This window comes from Chanos chanos, chromosome 2 (assembly GCF_902362185.1).
Source record: "Chanos chanos chromosome 2, fChaCha1.1, whole genome shotgun sequence".
NCBI classification, from domain to species: Eukaryota; Metazoa; Chordata; class Actinopteri; order Gonorynchiformes; family Chanidae; genus Chanos; species Chanos chanos.
In genome coordinates, this window is record NC_044496.1 from 16198663 (window position 1) to 16218755 (window position 20093).

Genomic DNA, 20093 nt, shown 5'->3' on the forward strand with positions numbered 1-20093 from the left:
TAGACCCACCCCAACGTACAGCATAGCTGGAATGACAGGGTATGCCAACCGCAGTACAAAAAGGCTGGACCCCAGCCCAGACAAAACCAATCACTCTATAAAGTGACAGGACCCTGGCCCAGACACAACCAATCAATCAGGATCTAGCCCGAGGACCAGACCTTTCACAACAACGACACAACAAAAAAACAATCCAAAAGGAATGTGCCTGTCATTATGAGAGTGATGAGTCAGTCAGGAACAAATTAATTTTATAAGCCAGAGCAGGTGTTGACTAGCACATGTTTTAGTGTTTAAAAATACTGTATGTTATGCAACATTTCCTAACTGCGGCAGTGGTCAGAGTACAATACTCTGGAGGCAGAGGGTGTAAACACAGAAACACGTTATGAACTTCCCAGATTTTAGCCTCTTAAGCAGTCATTTGACGAAACCAGAGGTAAAGATCTCTACAACTCACACGTCATGACCCCTTATCCCCTTGAGGTGTGTTTGCCCCCAGTTTGGGGGAGCCACAAGAGGGTAAGTATCGGTTAATGATTAGGATCACACATTCCAGTCTCAATCCTATGACGATCACCCCTTTACACCCCGTCATTGTCAAACTAATGACTGAAGTGTGTGTGTGTGTGTGTGTGTGTGTGTGTGTATGTGTGTGAGTGTGAGTGTGAGTGTGAGAGAGAGAGAGAGAGAGAGAGAGGAGTTAATCATGGTTTTCCATATAAACCCTTTACCTGCTCAAACACACACACAGGTTAATTCTGCCCCACAGGCACCGTGAGTAATTGACTGCTTGTCAACCGCCACCTGAACTTTTACTGTCAAACAGAAAACACTGGAAACCAAGCAGCAAGATCTCCCTTTTCAGGCCCAATCACATGTACATCTTTATTGTTATACTACATCACAGCACAGATCAACTAAAAACTGGCAACAGAGTAGTGTATTGATACACGTTTAATTTTGTTCATACTCTCATTGCATACTATGGACAATGCATATCGCAGGATTTTCATCCAGACAAGATGAAATATGAAAACAAAGTGCTAAACATTTTGCGTCTTATGCTAGGCCAGAACGGTCGTATATACTAATCATATCTATCCTTCGACCTTTGGTGTACGCGAAATTCAAAGGCACTCGTATTTGGGCATGTCGCATTCAACCTCATATTCAGTACACACTGCTTTCCATGAACGGTAATGGAGAAATGTTGGAGTATTTTATGTTTAAGAGTGTGTGGGACTTCAGTGGGATCAGCTTGGTTTTCTATGACTGATGTTTGACCCAAAACCCTATCACAACCAACCCAACGTGTCAATCACCCATCGCATGCAACTGTCAAACACTCACAAGAGGTCTGAGAAACACTGAGTCACCAAGGTGGAAGAAAGGACATGTTGAACGTGTGGAGAGATAAAAAGCTGGAATGAAACAATGAAATGAATGAGTATTAAAGGTAGATAATCAGAGGAGTGAAAGTTTGTCAGAGAGCATTACCGGGGCAGAGATGGCAGTGCCGTGTGATAGTTCTCCTCAGGTGTCGGCGATTAGCTGTACAATTTGTGTGGACTCTTATACACAAAACAGCATCACCTGATCTTTATCGGCCCTGTCAATCAAGGCCGTCTGACAAAGGGCCAAAGTTAGGCTGAGGCATGCAGCTGGAATGCAACACTGCCTGCTACCCTACAGGAGAACTCCGTGACACGACCGTCTGTCCTCTCCCCAACGAACCACGCTTGGCATGCGTAGAGTTTCACTATAAACACAGAGCTTTGTTTCTATACCGTGTGTAAACATTAAAAAAAAAAATGTCTTTTTCCGTTTATCGTTCTAAGATGTAAGTTTGCTTCCGTGTAATGTTAATTTGAGAATTTCCTTCGCACAAAAGCACAAAGAAAGCAGTTCCCACTGAATCTTAAAAACAGCTTTTAGATCCTCTCAACTCCAAACTTGATGAAAATTAGAGCCATCAGTCAGTGATGAATAAAACTGTATTGCTATTCATGAGCTCCTCATAAGCCTAATATAGACAGGCCACGGATTCTGAATATGGAGCTCATCTGAACAGGAGGATATAATTTAGGGGCTACAGTTATGACGGATACACGTCTGACATACTCATGCAATCAAACAATCTGTACATCTCTCCTAACCCCTAAATCCAATTTTTCATTTCTCTGTCTCTTTGCACATGCAAACATACCACCTGGCAGAGACACAGAGAGAACTGGGTCAGTGTCAGGTCCAATCAGGAAGTCACGGTTCTGTATGGCCTACGAAGCAGGCTGACTAGCTACACTAAATGTAAAACCTCTCTTAGTTTTACAGTGTTCTCCTATACCGTATGCCTGAAAACTCATTTTCAGTGATGTTCTTGAAGTTATTAACGAAGCAAAAGAGCATATATTTCTCTGGTGATCTCTTACCTTAAATCTTCAGGTGATTTGATAACTAGCCCACATGATGTAAAATAGACACAGAAGTGATCTGAATTAAAAGAATAAAATCAAATGTGTAAACTGCATTATGCTTCAGAATTCCAAAGTTGCTCATCAATGCATCTGCTTTTAGAAATACTAAAGAAGTCACTTTGGACACATGGAACGATACTCCTTCATGTTCACAAAAACACACTCATTTACTCTCATTCACACACACACATACACACACACACACACACACACACACACACATACACACGACAAAAAAACAGAAACACACCCAGCTGCTGTGATACAGTCACAAACGCACCCTCAGTCACAGTTGGGAGCTGAAGGGCTATCAACACTAATTAAAGGACTATTGAGGAGAACCACCTTGACTTTTATGGAACTCATAAATCCAGAGCAGAGTGGCAGAGGGGTGTGAGACAGGGCTCTTGACTGGAGTGGAGAGACACTGACAATGGGCTTCCTGATTAACTATTAACAGTCTTCACAGTTGTAAGATAATGAGGGCCAATGATAGGCCTTAACCATGAGGAGGGCTCTTTAATTTGTCTCAGGAGGGCAGACGCTGCTTGACAGATTGCTCTGAAAGGCTGGGAGAGGAATAAGAGGTTGTGTGAGTTTTCCTGTGAGAGCGTGTGCTTGTGTGGAGATGAAGTGGTCAGTTAAGGAGGTCAGGGGAGGAGAGTGGGCGCCGCTTTAACGGTCAATGTCATGCTAAGCAGCAGCAGGGAGGGGCTGAGAGAATAAACTTCACTAAGGGCTTCACCTCCTTCCATTCAATCTCTACTCTGACTGTGTTCTCATACACACATACACACACACATACACACACACACACACACACACACACACACACACACACACACACACACAGACAGAGCACTGATTTTGGCCACCTGTCACAGCTTTGTACTTCACATAAGTTACAATTAAAAATAGTGAAAACATCTGATAGAACAGCGGTTTCATACATTCTCAACTGAAATAACTAGATTTTAAACGTTTTACAGTTTCACTGGTCTAGTCAAAATGAGAAACAATAAATTGACAGGAATCCTGATATCAGAGAAGATATAGTTAAAATAAGGCCACACATGTCTCTTATGTGTCTGAGGAAAATTCTGAAATACAGTGCAGTTCACTAAAAGTCTTACTCATGGGCACCGGTCAATGTTTTGAATGCAGAGTCTTCAGAGGTAAAAAAAAAAAAAAAACCCTGCATTTTTACCTCATAACATTCTCTGGGCACACACTTGCTCAGAACAGAGCAATGAGCCAACACACTTTGCTCTCCAATGGACTGTTACATCACAGTAGAAAATTTACTGTGTGATTTATCCAAGCTACTGAGAAATTCAAGAGAAGAACAGCAAAAAAAAAAAAAAAAAAAAAATCACTATTACATTGTTATAGTCTGTATTCATGAGTGGTTTAAGAGAATGCCTCAGTGACTTTGAAGTTATTTTGAGAGAGGAGAACCAACTTTAGTGTTAAATCGATATTTTCACCTTTAGAATTGACACTCGATAGCGGAGAAGAACAAATACAGAGCACCGAAGCATAAGTAACACGAAAGCCGATTTATAATCATGACCTCTTAATGTGTGCAGCCATCTGAGAAGCTGGAACACTGGAGGAAAAAAAAAAATGAGTAAAGCTCTGCTTAATTAACGTTCACCATATTCACATTTTCCATTTTCTCCTTTCAGCAAAAAATACGCCTGCGAATATAGGATCAGCTTTGACCTGCTACATGAAAACCACTGAATTAAAACAATGACTGCATGTCTCTGTGTGTGTGTGTGTGTGTGAGTACAAAAGAGAGAGGGAAAGAGAGGGAAGAAATATGAAGAACAACCAAACATAAGAGGTAGTCTAGGAACAGTAATGATCTGTCAGTGATAAAACTGTTAAGTTAATCCTGGTTCACATGACTAACCTCAATAGTGAACTGCTTCCTCTTGAGTTTGAAAGCCAGGTCTTTCGTATCAGGAACCTCACACACGAGGCAGTTCAAATGGGGAACCTGACGCACATGAAGAAGCCCTAACAGAGCAAAAGAAAAAAAAATGGTCATAATCTTTGACACAAATGGGACAAATTTATTTGATAAAAAGATAAGTCTGATTAGGGTGTTTTGCTACATACACACCTCACACACACACATCACTATTGCTGACATACAAAATCTGAACGGACACTGAGTATTTCAGGAGTGCAATCGTAGTCAGACATATGCATAACACCACTTTGTATCTGGAATAGACAAATCCAACTATCACCTTGCCTGCTAGCCACTGTCGCACCCTCATTCTATTAGTTGCACCAATGGGCAGAAACCAAAACACACAAGCAGACAGAGAGAGAGAGAGAGAGAGAGAGAGAGAGAGAGAGAGAGAGAGAGATGGGGGTAAAACAGGGTCAGTCAGTGCCCAGGCGTGTTTGGAATGAAGCAGCCTCTTTTGCCTATTCACCATCTTTTCGTTGCTTTTTCTCTCTCTACTTCTCTCTCTCTCTCTCTCTGTCCGCCTTCCAGAGTGAAGTGACATCTAAATTTAGAAGGGAGGCAGGTGGACTAAGACCAAGAGAAGAAAGAAACCTGGAGAAAAGGTAAGATCAGAAAGGGAAAAGGATAGGTAGAGAGCAGTAGGAGGACTAAGCGTGAGCAGACTGTGGATGTGTACGAGTGCGTGTGTGTGTGCGTGTGTGTGTGTGTGTGTGTGTGTGTGTGTGTGTGCGCGTAAAAGGTCTGGTTGTGATCACAGGGTAGTAGCGGGACTCCTCTGTGCGCTAGGCTGATTCCGCTTGGCCTGATTCACTGTGACAGGAATCCCAGCACGCTCTGTGCTGCAGACGCATCATGAGAAGAAAAGAGTGGCCTCGTATACCTCCTCACATCCCCCATGGTGTCTATAGGCCTTCTGCTGTACTACTAATGACATTTCTAATCTCTGAATAGAACCAAAGATCAATAGCGCAAGGGACAAACTTTACAATGTAAAATAATTGGCTGAAAGATGGGACAAAAGTTGAACATTCTAATGCAACACTAAAGACAGACACAAATAACATAACGCGCATCCAAAAATACAATCCTTAAACAGATTTTACCTACGCACTAAGCCTGTCACCGTTAGCGATAACTGAAAAAACAAAGACAAAGCAAACGTTTAGGGTGGGATTAAGCGGACGGAAGAAAGGAAAACATCCGTCATCTTGAATGTGACCTTTTCGATACAGGAGGAGAATAAAAGGAGGACGAGGAGCGAGAAGTGAGGGGAGAAGGCAAGAGAGCGAATGAGAGATAGGGAGAAACAGATGGAGAAAACAGGAAAGAGGGACAGAGTAAGAAACTGAGAGTGTGAGAGAGAGAGAGAGAGAGAGAGAGAGAGAGAGGGTTAGAGACATAGAGAGAACTTTAGCAGAGGGTAGGCCTTTTATTCTCTGTAGCCCCGTGTCTTCGGCTTCTCCCAGTCTGCATCTGCTCCGTTCAGAGGCTTAGCGACTATGAAAATATTGATTGTGCAGCTTTGCAGCGACGGCGGCTGCGGGCTTTGGTGATGGGTGCCCGTGAGGGCGCGGGGCGGAGGGGGGAGGGGGGAGGGGGAGGGATGCAGGGCCGTTCTCTGTGGCAGCTGAATCCCCCCCGGCCTATCTGCCAAGGAGCACGTCTGATTGAGCAGAGTCCCACTAACATGACCTGACAGCCAGAGAGGGGTCCACCCTGCTCTCCACACACTACTAATGCATCTCTCTCTCTCTCGCCGTGTGTGTGTGTGTGTGTGTGTGTGTATGTGTGTGTTTGTGATAGAGAGAGGCATGGTCGATATCAGTTTCAAATCTGAATATTATTTCACTTCGGAAAAAAAAAAAACCTAAGGCATACATTAAAAACACACTAATATTTGCACGCGTGTGTGTTTTTATGAAAACTGAAGTATGGTTTTCTCACCATGATAGTCTTTATAAAGTGGGTTGGTTTCCCTCTCCGAGCCCCTGAATGACTCCAATGCAATGGCTGTGTCCGAGAGTCGGATTATCCGACCCATTATAGATTTGTTCTGTGAGAGAGAGAGAGAGACAGGGAGAGAGAGAGAGAGAGTGAGTGTTTGGTAAAGAAGAGAGCGCAAGAAAGAGGATACCATAAAAAAAAGAACAGATGAGAGAGACAGGCACACTGAGACACAATAAAAAGAGATGGAGAGAAAAAGACACTGAGACCCAGCCCTGGTAATTAAAGCTCTCCTGACACAGTGTAGGTGTTCTGTGGCTGCTGAAATTAAATTAGGTCATCATTATCATGCTGTAAAGACAGGAGAGCCAGGAGGAGGAGGAGGAGGAGGAGGAGGAGGAGGTGGTGTAGGAGGAGGGGCACACCAGGAGCCTTCAGTGAGGCATGAGTGAAAGCAGCAAGCCATGCTCACCGGTGATAAAGCCCATCTTTATCTGCATGAGAGTGCATTCCCCCCAACAAACACTCCACACAATTAAAAAACTGCAACGGACGTTTTGTGATTCACAGTTTACTGGCAGTGTCCGCCATGGCTGTGGTGCTAGACTGTTGTAGATGGAAAAGAGTCCAGATGGAAGGACTCATAGGTTAAAGGGAGCTCAGCACAGAAAGGAAGGATGGGATAAGTATAACAGGGTGGTGAAGATACCCCCCCCCCCAAAAACAAACAAACAAACAAAAAAAACCCCACCGTGCTTGTGGTCTGAATGAGGGGTGAGTATACATATTAGTACAACAAATCTGTCATATCTTTCACTCACACATATTCGTAGGCTGGGATACTAAAATACACATCCACATAGACTCACACTTGCTATTCGTTGTTGGAGGCAAACACGCGTGCAGTAATAGAGATGCTTTTGACACACAGCTTTAAAATCTGTCTGTCCTTCCAACTGGCAAAAGTCAAGCAGGGCGACCATACGGTCGAAATCTGGACAAACACGCGTACGGGTTTCCACTCCCTAACAGAGCCGGGCATGTTTTGTGTGTATGAGTCGCCCTTTCCCGAACGAGATAAGAGGCTGTGTCATGCATTACACACAAGTATGGTATCATAAATGTTGTTACAGCGTATACACCCCAGCAAAAAAAAACAAAACAAAACTGCAGGCTGTATTAGTAAACTGAAGAGATGAAGCAGTGAAGATTTCATTTTGTAGGGTCAAAGCCCACATTACGTGGACACACACACACACTGCACACACACACACACACACACACGCACACACACACCTACATTTGCTCATGGACGCAAACACAAATCTAAACTCACAGACTTGGCCAAAAACAGATGGAAAGACAGAGTCAGAGGGAGGGTGCTGCAGGATGGCAGGATAGAGCTCCTCCTACTGGTTATAACAAACTGAGAGAGAGAGAGAGAGAGAGAGAGAGAGAGGGAATACAGGAGGGAGAGAACGACAGAGAAAAGAAAGAAAGAAAGAAGGCAGCACTAAAAATTTAATTCTGCTGCTGCTCTTAAATATTTCACATGGCCCCCTTTCTGTGATGCCTGACAAGGCTTAATGCAGTTTTCATGCATTCATGTCTTTTTCTCTCCCCTTCTTTTTTCTCTCTCTCTCTCCCTCTCCCCCCCTCAATCCCCGCCTAACTTTAAGAGTATGCATACAGCCTTGTTCTTCGCTGTGACTCGTTAAGCACATGTCACTAAAAGGACAGCTGGGGTCAGTCTCAGAGAGAGGTCCAGACCCAGTCTGAGTCTGTGGAATGATTCATCAGGCCTGGCAATCTAGCACGTTCTACGCCTGTCCCACATCTCATACACATATGCATTTATTAAAGGACCTACAGCGTATCAGGCAGAATGCAGAGATATGACTCATAAACAACTTTGGGGTCCATATCAGGGAGAAACAGAAGAGGAGAAGATTTCTTCAGGAAGGCTAAATTGAAGCTAATGCATAAACTGAAAATGAAAGACTGAAGGTTCAAAAGTGATTTTTTTAAGCTCCTGCATGATGCATTTTTGTAGTTTTTCATAATTTATGACTGATTGGAGTTACAAGTACTTGAACTCATTTGATCTCTAAAATAAAACTCTGATATCAGACTGAGATACTCACATTACAGCACAGAAATGGAAAACATGTATAAGAAATCTGTTTAAAAAGGCAAACAGTAGTCTACCATGACTGGCAGTTTGTCCTGGCATGCACGTGTACTGACTCTGCAAAGGTGAAGACAGGCCATTCCAGCCCTCTATTCATCTTCACCCTCTATGATCACCTTCATAAACCCTCTATATATCTTTACCCTCTATAATCACCTTCATAAACCCTCTATTCATCTTTACCCTCTATTATCACCCTCACAAACCCTCTATTCATCTTTACCCTCTATAATCACCTTCATAAACCCTCTATTCATCTTTACCCTCTATAATCACCTTCATAAACCCTCTATATATCTTTACCCTCTATAATCACCTTCATAAACCCTCTATTCATCTTTACCCTCTATGATCACCCTCACAAACCCTCTATTCATCTTTACCCTCTATTAACACCTTCATAAACCCTCTATTCATATTTACCCTCTATAATCACCTTAATAAACCCTCTATTCATCTTTACCCTCTATAATCACCTTCATAAACCCTCTATTCATCTTTACCCTCTATAATCACCTTAATAAACCCTCTATTCATCTTTACCCTCTATAATCACCTTCATAAACCCTCTATTCATCTTTACCCTCTATTATCACCTTCATAAACCCTCTATTCATCTTTACCCTCTATTATCACCCTCACAAACTTTGTCTGCCAGGCAGATTAGAACAGTCAAATGAGCAAACAGATTTCAAAGAATGGAAAGGGACTAGAATATTGAAGATCTGATATGATATAGATATAGACCAACGTACTATGGTCTTTGTTCTACACATGTCTGTAAACGTCTATGGCTTTATCTAGCTCATGTGGTCCTCAGACCAAAAAAGAAAATCTATCGTTGAGATGGCAACAGTATAAATGTATCACATCATTTTAAATGAATTCATTGCCAATACCCTTGCCCAGCTTTGCACTCCTAATTGTGGGATAACGGTCTTACAAGTAGACTATTTAATATCCCTCCAGCTCTTAAAATGCCTCTCAAAGCCTTGTCTTGACAGAGGAGGGTTATGGGACACGTTGTGGGAGGCTCTGGTTGTGTGAGCCGGTCCTGATTAAAGATTCAGGCTGTCTGTGTCTTTAACTGCTCTGTGGAAGCTTTCAGAGAGCCCAGTGCTTTTCAAACAGCATTAAAAATACATGCATGGCTAACGCCAACTCACTCCTGTATGCAAGGCATTTTTTTTTTTCCTTGGGGTTTCAATTTAATTTTGCTAAACACTCAAATAAAAAAAACTGGACCACAATCTGGACACACATTCGTTCACAGTGTTACCTAGATGAGGAATGTTCTAAAACAATCTGTGATTTTGTAACTGTAAAAAGATTTCTCACGTGGTGAAAGTGTATTGTGATCAAAGTGTATTGAGGGTATATAGTACTCCTGAGATCTAACAGAAACAAAATGTTGAGAGAAGCTGTTTATTGAAAATAATATATAAATGGCTTCAACTTTCCTATCAAATCTAAGTGTTTTCAGTTATGCTTCCCTCTGACATAAAAGGGGGAAACATTCCCTAAAATTAAGCTAACAAGAAGTAAAATGCCTGTTATCTAGCACAACATGTACTCTGCATTAGTAATACTTTCTTTCTTGTCATCACATGATCTCTCCAAAGTGACCCTAAGACAAAATTGAGGAACTGTTTACTGACTTTTGGTTGTTTTTTGATCAATGTCTGAGAAGAAAGACATAATGAATATAATAAAATAAAATAAGCCATGACCTCAACATGTATTCCAATAGAGGGAAACAGAATTAGGGGGTAAAGTGGGAAAAAGTACCACATGGGGCACAGAATACTGCAGACGGCCAAAGTTGGGAGTTGTATGGGGGCTGCGTTAACTTGGCCAGACAAGGAGGCCAGGTTTTCTCTGTCGTGTGGCGTTCTGTTTGGGCAGTATATGAAGGACATCCCAGACCTAAGAGAGAGGCACTTTCTGTCCCAGTGAGTGAGGACCCGTGTCTGCCTGACTGGTAGAGAGGGGGATGTAGTCCTGGCTCTACTGACTGGCTGATCACAGTCTACCATATGCCCCGGCAGCTGATCCTCAAAACCACTCTACACACAAATACGCGCGTGCATACACACACACACCCACACCCACACCCACACACATCCACACACACACACACTTAAGTGAAAAAAGGTACTCTTTATTACATCACCAACAGAAATGACAACAAAAATCACACCGAATCCCTGGAGGCTCCCTTAGTGGGTGATGAGCCTTTAGCACTTGGCCTGGAAAACAGACAAAGAGCGGGAGTCTGGGCCTTTGAAGCCAGAGCACTCTTAAAGCCAAGCGCCTGGCCTGACTCTAGCTGGCTAATGGACAGACAATAAAAGCTTCTCAGAAACATGCTGAATGAAGGACTGTTGAGAAAAAGAGAGCAGACCCGGGCAGGGCCCAGGGCCTCAGTCCAAACAAAGAGGGTAACGTCATGCGCCAGTGAGGATGCTCCTCCGTAGGTCAAACACACACGTACCGTGGCCCCCAAACATACACACACAGAGGCCCCCTCTGTATCAGTCAAGCGGAACCCCATTCAACATTGAAGGGCATCAACTCTTTACCTAAAACCCGACGAGCTACTCTCATACATCAGTAGAGACTGGGTAGTCCAAATCAAGGGGACCTCCACACACTGGTTCAGATGACTGGCATGCAAATTGGACCTTCATCTATCACATGGTTCGGTTCATGGAATCATGAAGATACTGTTCTTCAGGGAATTGTAAACAAAATGCCTACTTGTTCTTCTCCACCCTGTTTATTTGTCTGTGTTGTCTAGGTACTGGAACATAAAATGGAACCATCTGCAAAAGAAAACTGATGATCCCCAAAATGGAGCTTTTTCATTGATCTAAAGCAATAAAATTACCTGAGAAAAATTGGCCTTCAGTCTTAATAAATGATATCCACTGTTCAAAATGCATATAGTCAGAGGTAATACTCTTTAAAAATGGCTTGAAATACAAAAACAGGCATGAGTGTCAGAGTGGCCATTTGTACCAAATAAGAGATTCCACAAGAGGAACACTGAAAAGAGGAGCAAGCCTTGCAGCTATTTTTACAGTGTTAGGTTTGAGAGGAGTTATATTAGGGGAGAAAACAATGTCTTAAGGGTATGAACAGCTGGGAAAGAAAGTTTGATAGACATGACAGAGAAGCACAGATAACCATCTCAGCTATTCTATACATATCAACACACAGACCTCAAACAGATCAAATCATAAGGATAACATACACATGACAAAGCCCTTTCAGGTAACTCTTCATACCTGTATGAGGTGTGAGGGTATGGTCATCATAGCGACAGAGAGAGAGGATCGCAGGAGGGCTCGTAAGGCGTAGAGGAAGGTCGTGAGGCTGTGCAAGTGGGTAGGATTCTCTCTGCAAGACAGGTCGTCACACCACAGAGCTGACCCCAATGAGTGAAGGCCAAGTCTCAAAACATTTCGGACCTTAGACTGAGAGTGAGAGAGAGAGAGAGAGAGACAGACAGTCAGACATACAGAGCTTTTAAACCCCCCCCAAAAAATACTGTGTTACAAAGTTTCGTCTACATACTACGGATACACACAACATATAGATACTGCACCAAACTTGCACGACAGATCTGTTTTCAGTGACTATTGTAACTAAGTAACTTAGTCAGCAGTGGAATTCTGTTACTACTGAAAAGACCTTTTGTTTTTGGAGTAAGGGTCACGTAACTCTTAAATAACGTGAATCCATGAAATAAATGGCAGAGCCAAGTCCACACAACACCTCACTCAATCAGAACACTACATTCAAACGTGATTGGATGCTGTTGTCCAATCAAGGCGGTTGCCTGACAAGGCCACAATATGCATGTCAGCCTGAGAGCCAAAATGTCTGCTGGAGGGTGTGCCAGCACATTCTTGGCACAGTAGCACCCATTGCTGGCCAAATGGGTCTTGATCAGAGGAGTAAAGGGTACTCTTGAAAGTGGAGGGCACTCTCGAAAGTACAAAAAGTGTGATTAAGAGTTACACCACGTTAGGATTCTCTTCATTGTGATTAAAAGGTATTTGGGACCACGATGTGTTGCTCGATGGGGGATCTAGAACTTCTGAAACTGAAATTTTTTCATTACTGCATTACATCAAACAGTTCCCATACATCTACTCTAATATACATACTTACTGAAATGTGTAGTATAATTCATCTTGTTCTTGGTCTCTCTACATATTTAAGCTGTAGCTTCAGAAAGGAATTTAACTGTAGCGATGATAATCATTTTTCATATCAGTAAGTTTAGTTTGAAAATGTCTTGAATCTTTGCCACTAAGCCTGCAGATTAGCACAATCAACAGCTCTGGCTGCTCCCCTCTGGACTGACTCATGCCTCCTTTCTCTCTGTGGTGATCAGGAGCATCTAAGAAAAATAAACTTCATTGTTGTACGATGTTTCCAGTCCTTTGACAAGTTTGGGTTCAACATATTCGTGGAGAGGGTGTAGTTCACTCATAGTCTATTTGCTCCCTCTTTTCCACTCTTTCTTTTTTTCCTTTATCCCTGTATTTGTGCACTTGTGTATATCTCAGTTGGGGGATGGCCGTAGGTTCCTGGTCTCTGTGGAAGGCCAAGGGGCCCTTAAGGGAGTAATGGCAACATGCCTGCTGCCATGGCGATGGGAGAGGACGATTCTGAAAGCTGTTGACATGAAAAACCATTCTAACAAGGGGAAAAAAAAAAATCAGAAACCCTAAGTAGTGACCAGAGGATATGTGACTTCATGGAACACGGTCTGGTGACACGCTACACGCGACTGTCATTCTGCGTACAGAGGCACACATGGGGTTAAGTTTCAAATGTGTGAGCAATCTCTCTGGGCATTCTTGTTTTTGTGCCCATGTTCCCTCAACCTCATCACATTCCTCTATGATGCCAACAGCACGACGCGGAGTGGCACGCTTTGATGATGTCAGCACTTAATCCGGCGTATGAGTGACAGAGGAGATGACTGCCAGGTTGAGAAATGGAGGGGCCAGAAATGTAGGTGAAAAAGTTTTCATCACACTTGTACTCACACAGCAAATTACCACCGAGAACCAGACCAAGGGCATTCCACTGCACTCTCTCACCGACAAAAAGAATACATTCAAATTAAGAGAAATGACAGGATCTCATCGAAACACTAATCCCACATAAAACTCATTCCATCAGATCCATCATGAGATTTAAGTGCTCGTATCATGTCACCTTGACAGTCTTTCACACCTACGGACTTCCTTTGATTTCTAAATGATTTAGTGGGCGTAAGTGCTTCTTACTTACAGATTAAGTACATAATCCATGAAACATTCAGATCAAGTTGCTTAATATGTCTGAATTACAGAAACAGAAAATGAAAACAAAAGATCTTACAATTTAATACATTATAAAATAAATTAAAGAGAAATGGTGTAAAAAAAAAAAAAAAAATCAATAAAGCCCCCACAGAGGCCTTTAAGTTCAGTGGCCACAAAGGAGACACAGAAAGTTGGAAACTGATTAAAAATGAGAAGCATCTCCTCTGTGGTCCTTGTCCCAAAAGGCAGAGCTCTGGCTGTCTCAGTGGGGGTTGGGAGAAAAGCATGGTTGGGGCTGTTTCTGCGAGGGGGGGTGAGGGAGGGGGGGGGACCCCTCAGTAAGAGCTAATGAATATGAACAGACAGCAGGCATATTGCTCTGTGTCTGTCTCAGCCTGTTTACCACACTGCTAATGGGACACAGCTTTAAGAAGAGGGGACCCCGGGGACTACAGTTCTCCCCTGAGAGAGATGAACATAACACAGAGAACATGACAAGAGAAGGAAGGCTTAGAGAGAATGCCTTACAGCAAAAGGTCCCCGGCTAAAAAAGAGGGAGCAGCGGAGAAAGCTACAAGAGAAAACTGGCTGAAACAGAGATAAAAACATTCTTCACTAAAACTAATCTCAGATTCATGTTCATGTTACTTCCACAGTGTTTAAAAGCTGAAGATATCGGCGTGTCATGATCTAAAAAAAACCCCCAAAAAACATTGCTTGGACCAACAAACAAAAGTGCAAATTCTGAAGTTATGAAGATGTGTATTGAAAGCTGAATGTTGTCTTGAGATCCCAAAAACGGCAACGAGAAATCCTGACACTGTACATTTGCAGCAAATTCTTCTGTGAAAACATGACAAGACTCCAAAAATATGCATTGTAGTAGACATTTCATTGGGTGAGACAAATGTTATCTAGGAGTCAATTCATGGCACGGTGGTCATTTAGATACAAAAAGAAAAGATACTTCATGGCATTCATTAAACTTACTTGCGAACTGGATCCATCAAACCCCTCCCTCCGGATTACTGTCTGAATGGACTTCAGGAGGGCAGCATAGGCCTCTGTCATAGGACTACAGATAAGACACAGAAGGAGAGGCACTGATGGAAACTGAGGGGCGCAAATGCAGAAAATCAAAATCCATGGCAGCAAAAGCCTCATGCACAAAATGAAACAATGTTCTGCACTATCATTGAACATTTATTTAACGTTAACTCAGTGACTTCATAATATGCTGATGAAATTCTAGAATGTACTTGATTTAAGTAAGTGCATATACTGCAATAATCATATGCGATTGTTAGGAGTATTGAATATTCTGATGACACCGGCAGTAGAGTGCTTTTCCCTTCACCCTGTCAGAAAGAACAAATTAGCACGGCTCTAATTAAATCAAATTAAATTAATTGAATGCTGTTGCACCTCTGTCAGCTCCCAGAATTCCCCCTGAGCCCTGGATGAGCCTGAGAGCGCTGAAACAGAATCTCATCTTAACGGGACAAGGCCTCCGAACTCAGTGACACAGCATTTCTATGTTCAACCATTTGGAAGATGTGCACCATTAATAAAGGAGGTCAAAACACTTGACCTGATCTACCTCCTTCTTTTCGCTCTTTTGTCTTTGTCGACCATGAAAACACCCAAACAATCCATACACAATAACGATAACGATGAACAATTTCTCTTTAAATTGTTGTCGTATATTGTCCTTTCCTCATAAGTCGTACTAATAACGCCCCTCTTTATTATATCTAGAAGAAATTGCCAAAATAAAGTAAATATACAGTATGAAACAGAATTCATTCATTCATTCCTTTAACACCACAAAATGGCCCCTAAATAGAACAAACAGTGTAGTGTTAAACAAACAGGTCAGAGCCTTGGCCTCATTTCACCATTAAACACTTCCTAATAAATATGAGGAATTTAAAGCTATCGCAGACTTACTGTTAGTGCTTCGTGGGCAGTGTATAATCTCCCCTTCATTTAAAGCACGTTCTTTCCGGCTCACTTCACCACTGTGTAATAATGACCACATCCCTATTGTGACACTCAGCAAGTCGCTAAGATAGCCATCAATTACCCACCAATTGAGAACTCCAGTTGAACACTATGAAAACACACCTTCAGTTAGCCCTCGGTCACAACCCTTTGCAGAGTGTTTAACACACACTCTCCCCAAGCCACACAATGGCCAAAGACATGTTTCGCGTTTACTTTTTTTTTTTTTCCTTCAACACATACAATGGTGCGGTCTGACCTCGCCGAGGTGATGTTTGGCTTTACAAACAGAAAGAAAAAAAAGTATTTCCCTTCTTTGATTAAGATCTAGGAAGCACTGGAGAGAGAAGGGGAGGGAGGGGGGTGGGGTGGGGGGGGGGGGGGGCTGGGAGACAGCCACCACCTCCTGACCGCAGTCATTGTGTTTGAGACACAGAGCCCCCGCTGCCCAACTGAGCGTGCACTGTTAAGGTGCTGTCCGTGGAGGATAATGGCCGACAGGTGAGCTAATTAAGATCACAGCCAGGCAAGCATCAGGAGTACAGCATTAGCTCCCATCTTAAACAACAGGATCCCAGTCACCTGGAGAGCAATTTGTGCCAATTACAACACGTAGTGAAATGGAGCGATTTAACAGTCTGGAAAGCAACATGGGGCTTTTCTTCTGCGGGTGGAGAAACACAGAGAGACAATGAAGGGTTTCTGTCTCAAGACGCAAGGTTGTCATCTTATCTTGCTGACATATTGATTTATTTGAGGGGGTGATGTGACAGGCATTCAACAGTGGTTCAATCTCTGTATTTGGAAAATCCACAAAGCTAATTTCCTGATTTCCTGGCCTGCTCAGTGAATCCTATTTTTATACAAATCTTTAATTATTCTTACAGAACATGAACCTTTCCAAAAGGCATGTCTAAGTGTCTTTTAAAGTCCAATAGCTTAGGTAGCCTACTACAACCACACTGTAACAACCACAGTGACACAACCGATAATTAGCCAAGGTAGTAGCATAACAGCATGGTGATAGAAGAGTGACTTGAGAATGTTTAAAACAACTTGGGGTGCAACATTTGCCATCTCCATGTCACAGTACAATGGACAGGACATCATGAAACAGGTACACATTTACCTCAGCGAGCAAACACAGACCTGAACACACACAGCATCCGACTATATGGTGCTCTAATGAGGTCAGCGGATAAACAGTTAGAAGCCCTGTGTTTGCAGACATAAAAAGCAGAGAGAGGCTCCATAAAAGAGAAGCTCCAGATTGATTTGTTTGCCCTGTGGCGGTCCGTTTGACTTTAATGTAATGAGTGCTGGTACTAACCCTCCCAACATAGGCACACTCAGAACCGTAAAAGAACAGCACAGTAAACACCATTCCAAACTCACCCCAACTCACTTTTCAGGAGAGAGAGGAGCAACTTTAAAACCACCTTATTAAACTAAATAAACACTATAAAGTCTCATCCCAGCACTCCTCCCCACAGACCTGAGACCATTTATGGGCGATGGTCTGGATAATCAAACCAGTCTTTCATAGATAAAAAAGTATGTTAAAAAAATGTGATTCTATTTTTCATGATAACAATCCAATGAAGTTAACTGGTTATTAATGAATGAATGAGTGAATGAGTGAATGAATGATGCATAAAGAAAGATTACACCGAATTTATGGATCACTCATGGATAAGATCACCGATTTACAGGTCTCTACCTTGATTGTGTTGATTTTGCTGGTTCTTCTCCTGTAGGGAAAAAGGTGTGGCATTTGGCAGTCTGTCGTAACTCTGCCTCCATGGTCTTGGAGACATCGTAGTAGTGTCCAAATCTTGATGATGCAGCTAGTGCAGTCTGTAGGGGTTAAAACAACAGATCAAGACGAATGAGAAGAGTCTAACATTTTAATTCCTTTGTTATTTATCCAGTATTTGCCCTACCAAATACACTCAAACACTAGACGCAAACACTAAATAAGAGGTTCAGAATAATTATCATTGAAAATATGCTTAATTGGTAATCATATCAAAATACATTGAGGCTAGCGTGTGTGTGTACATTTTCATTTTTTCCAGTGTGACTTTGGACATTATAATCAGTAAGTAACAAAAGGTAAAAACATCCAGGAGTTTTCTTCTCAGCTGTTCATGCTCTAAAGGTAGAGTTAAAAAAAACAAAAGGGTAATCCAGAACAACAGCACCAAACTGAATATGTCATTCACAGGACAAACAAAAACACAGCAAAAAAAAGAGGTTAACTGCATGATGTCTAAGTGGTGTTGACAGTTTTTCAGAGGAGAAAACTCTTATGACATCACAAGAAAGACAGGAAAAGTACTCTCACTTGAAGTGAGTGATCTGAATTCTGAAATCCAGCTGAATTTCGCCTGATTACGTCATTCCGATGTCATGCTGTGATGTTGTGCCCTCCGTTATTTGAGGCAAGTATCACTTTGTGTTCATGTACCCACAGCTAGTGTTTTCATTCAAAAGACAGGGTGTGATCCCTAGTGCCTTTGCTTACAAAATGCTAGGATGAAAAAAAATCCATCTCGATAATGCAAGACAGATCTGACCTAAGGAGACAGTGGACTCTCACTACTCCGTGTGTATCAGTGTGTCCTTGCTAGTAAAAAACAAATTCATTAGTGCTAAATTAACGGTTTTTCTATCACCCCAAACACAGGACAACACATGAGTAAATAAAAAACTGGTACATTTACTGGGTGTTAAGTAAGTAATCATTTCAGTATATTCAAATAGTTTTTCTTAACAATATGAAGAGCTATGTAAATGAACCAATCACAGTCTAGTTCCGTTTCAATGATTTTGTAGTGAGAGAAACCACTTGTCCTTGTGAAAGAACACTTGCATGTAGGCACATGTTTTCATAAAACTTTAAATTTCTCATTTAAGTTTCTAATGAGATGGAGTCCTATTGTAAGGTGAACCCCTAATCTACTCTTTATCTGGATCAGTGACCCTAGTATGTCCCCTCCCTAACAGATTGATGGTCGTGGGCTCATCCTCGCTTTGTGGGTAGGTCGGGTCGACCCTTTCAGCGTTTTGGGCTGGGTCTTGACTGCCTGAACTTTGATCTGCTGCCTCCATTGAGGGAAAGACTGTGGGGGGGGGTTCCTCTGGATGCAAATCCTCTTCTTGCTTTATTTATCTTTGTAAAGATACCGAGGTGGGAAAATCGTAAAGGGACAAGGAGAGTGTCTCTGAAAGCCAGTGGAAAAAAGAGAGCGAGAGTGACAAGTAGTAAGAGAGAAAGTGAGAGAGAGAGAGAGAGAGAGAGAGAGGGGGAGAGAGAGAGAGAGAGATGGAGGCGGGGGATCTCTGGGGACACACTGGTATCCCCCTAATCTCCATTGCGATTTGGATTATAGGCTGGGACAGGCAGAACGGAGTTTTTCTCAAAGCGGAAGAAAGAGTGTAGCGCAGGCGACCTAGGGAGGGCTGGCTAGGGATTTGGGGGTACTAAAAGACCATGACTCATTGTTAGGAGGGGGGACTGCTGAATGGGGGCGCCATGTCCCACTGTCGCCCCTGGTCTTAAGCCCACCTAGAACCAGCTAAGCGTGAGTAATCTGCCCAGGCAATGAATGGACTGACGAAAACCCCATTCACAGCACTGGGTGGTTAGGACTTGATATATTTATTACTAGAGACAATTATCCCCTTTAACAATGCGCCCCATTGCAACCAAAGAAACAGATAGTAATGATGAAGGAGAGAAGGAGGCAAAGGGAAGAACAGAGGAGGAGCAAACAGAGAGAAATGGACGAGACCATAAAGAGAAAGAGAAGCACAAGAGGTAGAAAAAGAAAACTTGATTGGGGTTGTTAAAAAACTTAAAACATCTCCAAGATAAGGAAAGGAGCCGTGTACATGTAAATTACTGACATTTTCTATAAATGAACAGCAAGATTTAGATATTTATCCAGGTTCTTTGTCACTGTAGCATCTCCTCTTTAGTATGTCTGATTTCAGACTACCTGTATTTTCGGAAGGTTCTGGTAACGCCAAGCAATTTTCATTGATTCTGATGTCTCTGAGTCTCCTGATTGGACAGGTCCCTCTGTAATGTTTGTGCTGGCAATGTCGTCAAGAATTGGAGATGGGAGTTCCTGTAGTTGATGAGAACATAAAACAAC

The 20093-nt window shown here is 42.4% G+C and overlaps 1 protein-coding gene across 1 annotated transcript in view; it reads right to left on the reverse strand.

Moving 5' to 3' along the window:
- Positions 1-20093, reverse strand: part of elp4 (elongator acetyltransferase complex subunit 4) — a 43405-nt gene that overhangs the window by 18196 nt on the left and 5116 nt on the right. The window contains exons 4-9 of the mRNA XM_030794398.1: positions 19935-20066; positions 17651-17787; positions 14917-15001; positions 11890-12078; positions 6409-6517; positions 4396-4502 (exon numbers count right to left, since the gene is read on the reverse strand). Coding sequence (XP_030650258.1) covers positions 4396-4502; positions 6409-6517; positions 11890-12078; positions 14917-15001; positions 17651-17787; positions 19935-20066 — 759 coding nt within the window. The remainder of the gene's footprint in view (positions 1-4395; positions 4503-6408; positions 6518-11889; positions 12079-14916; positions 15002-17650; positions 17788-19934; positions 20067-20093) is intronic.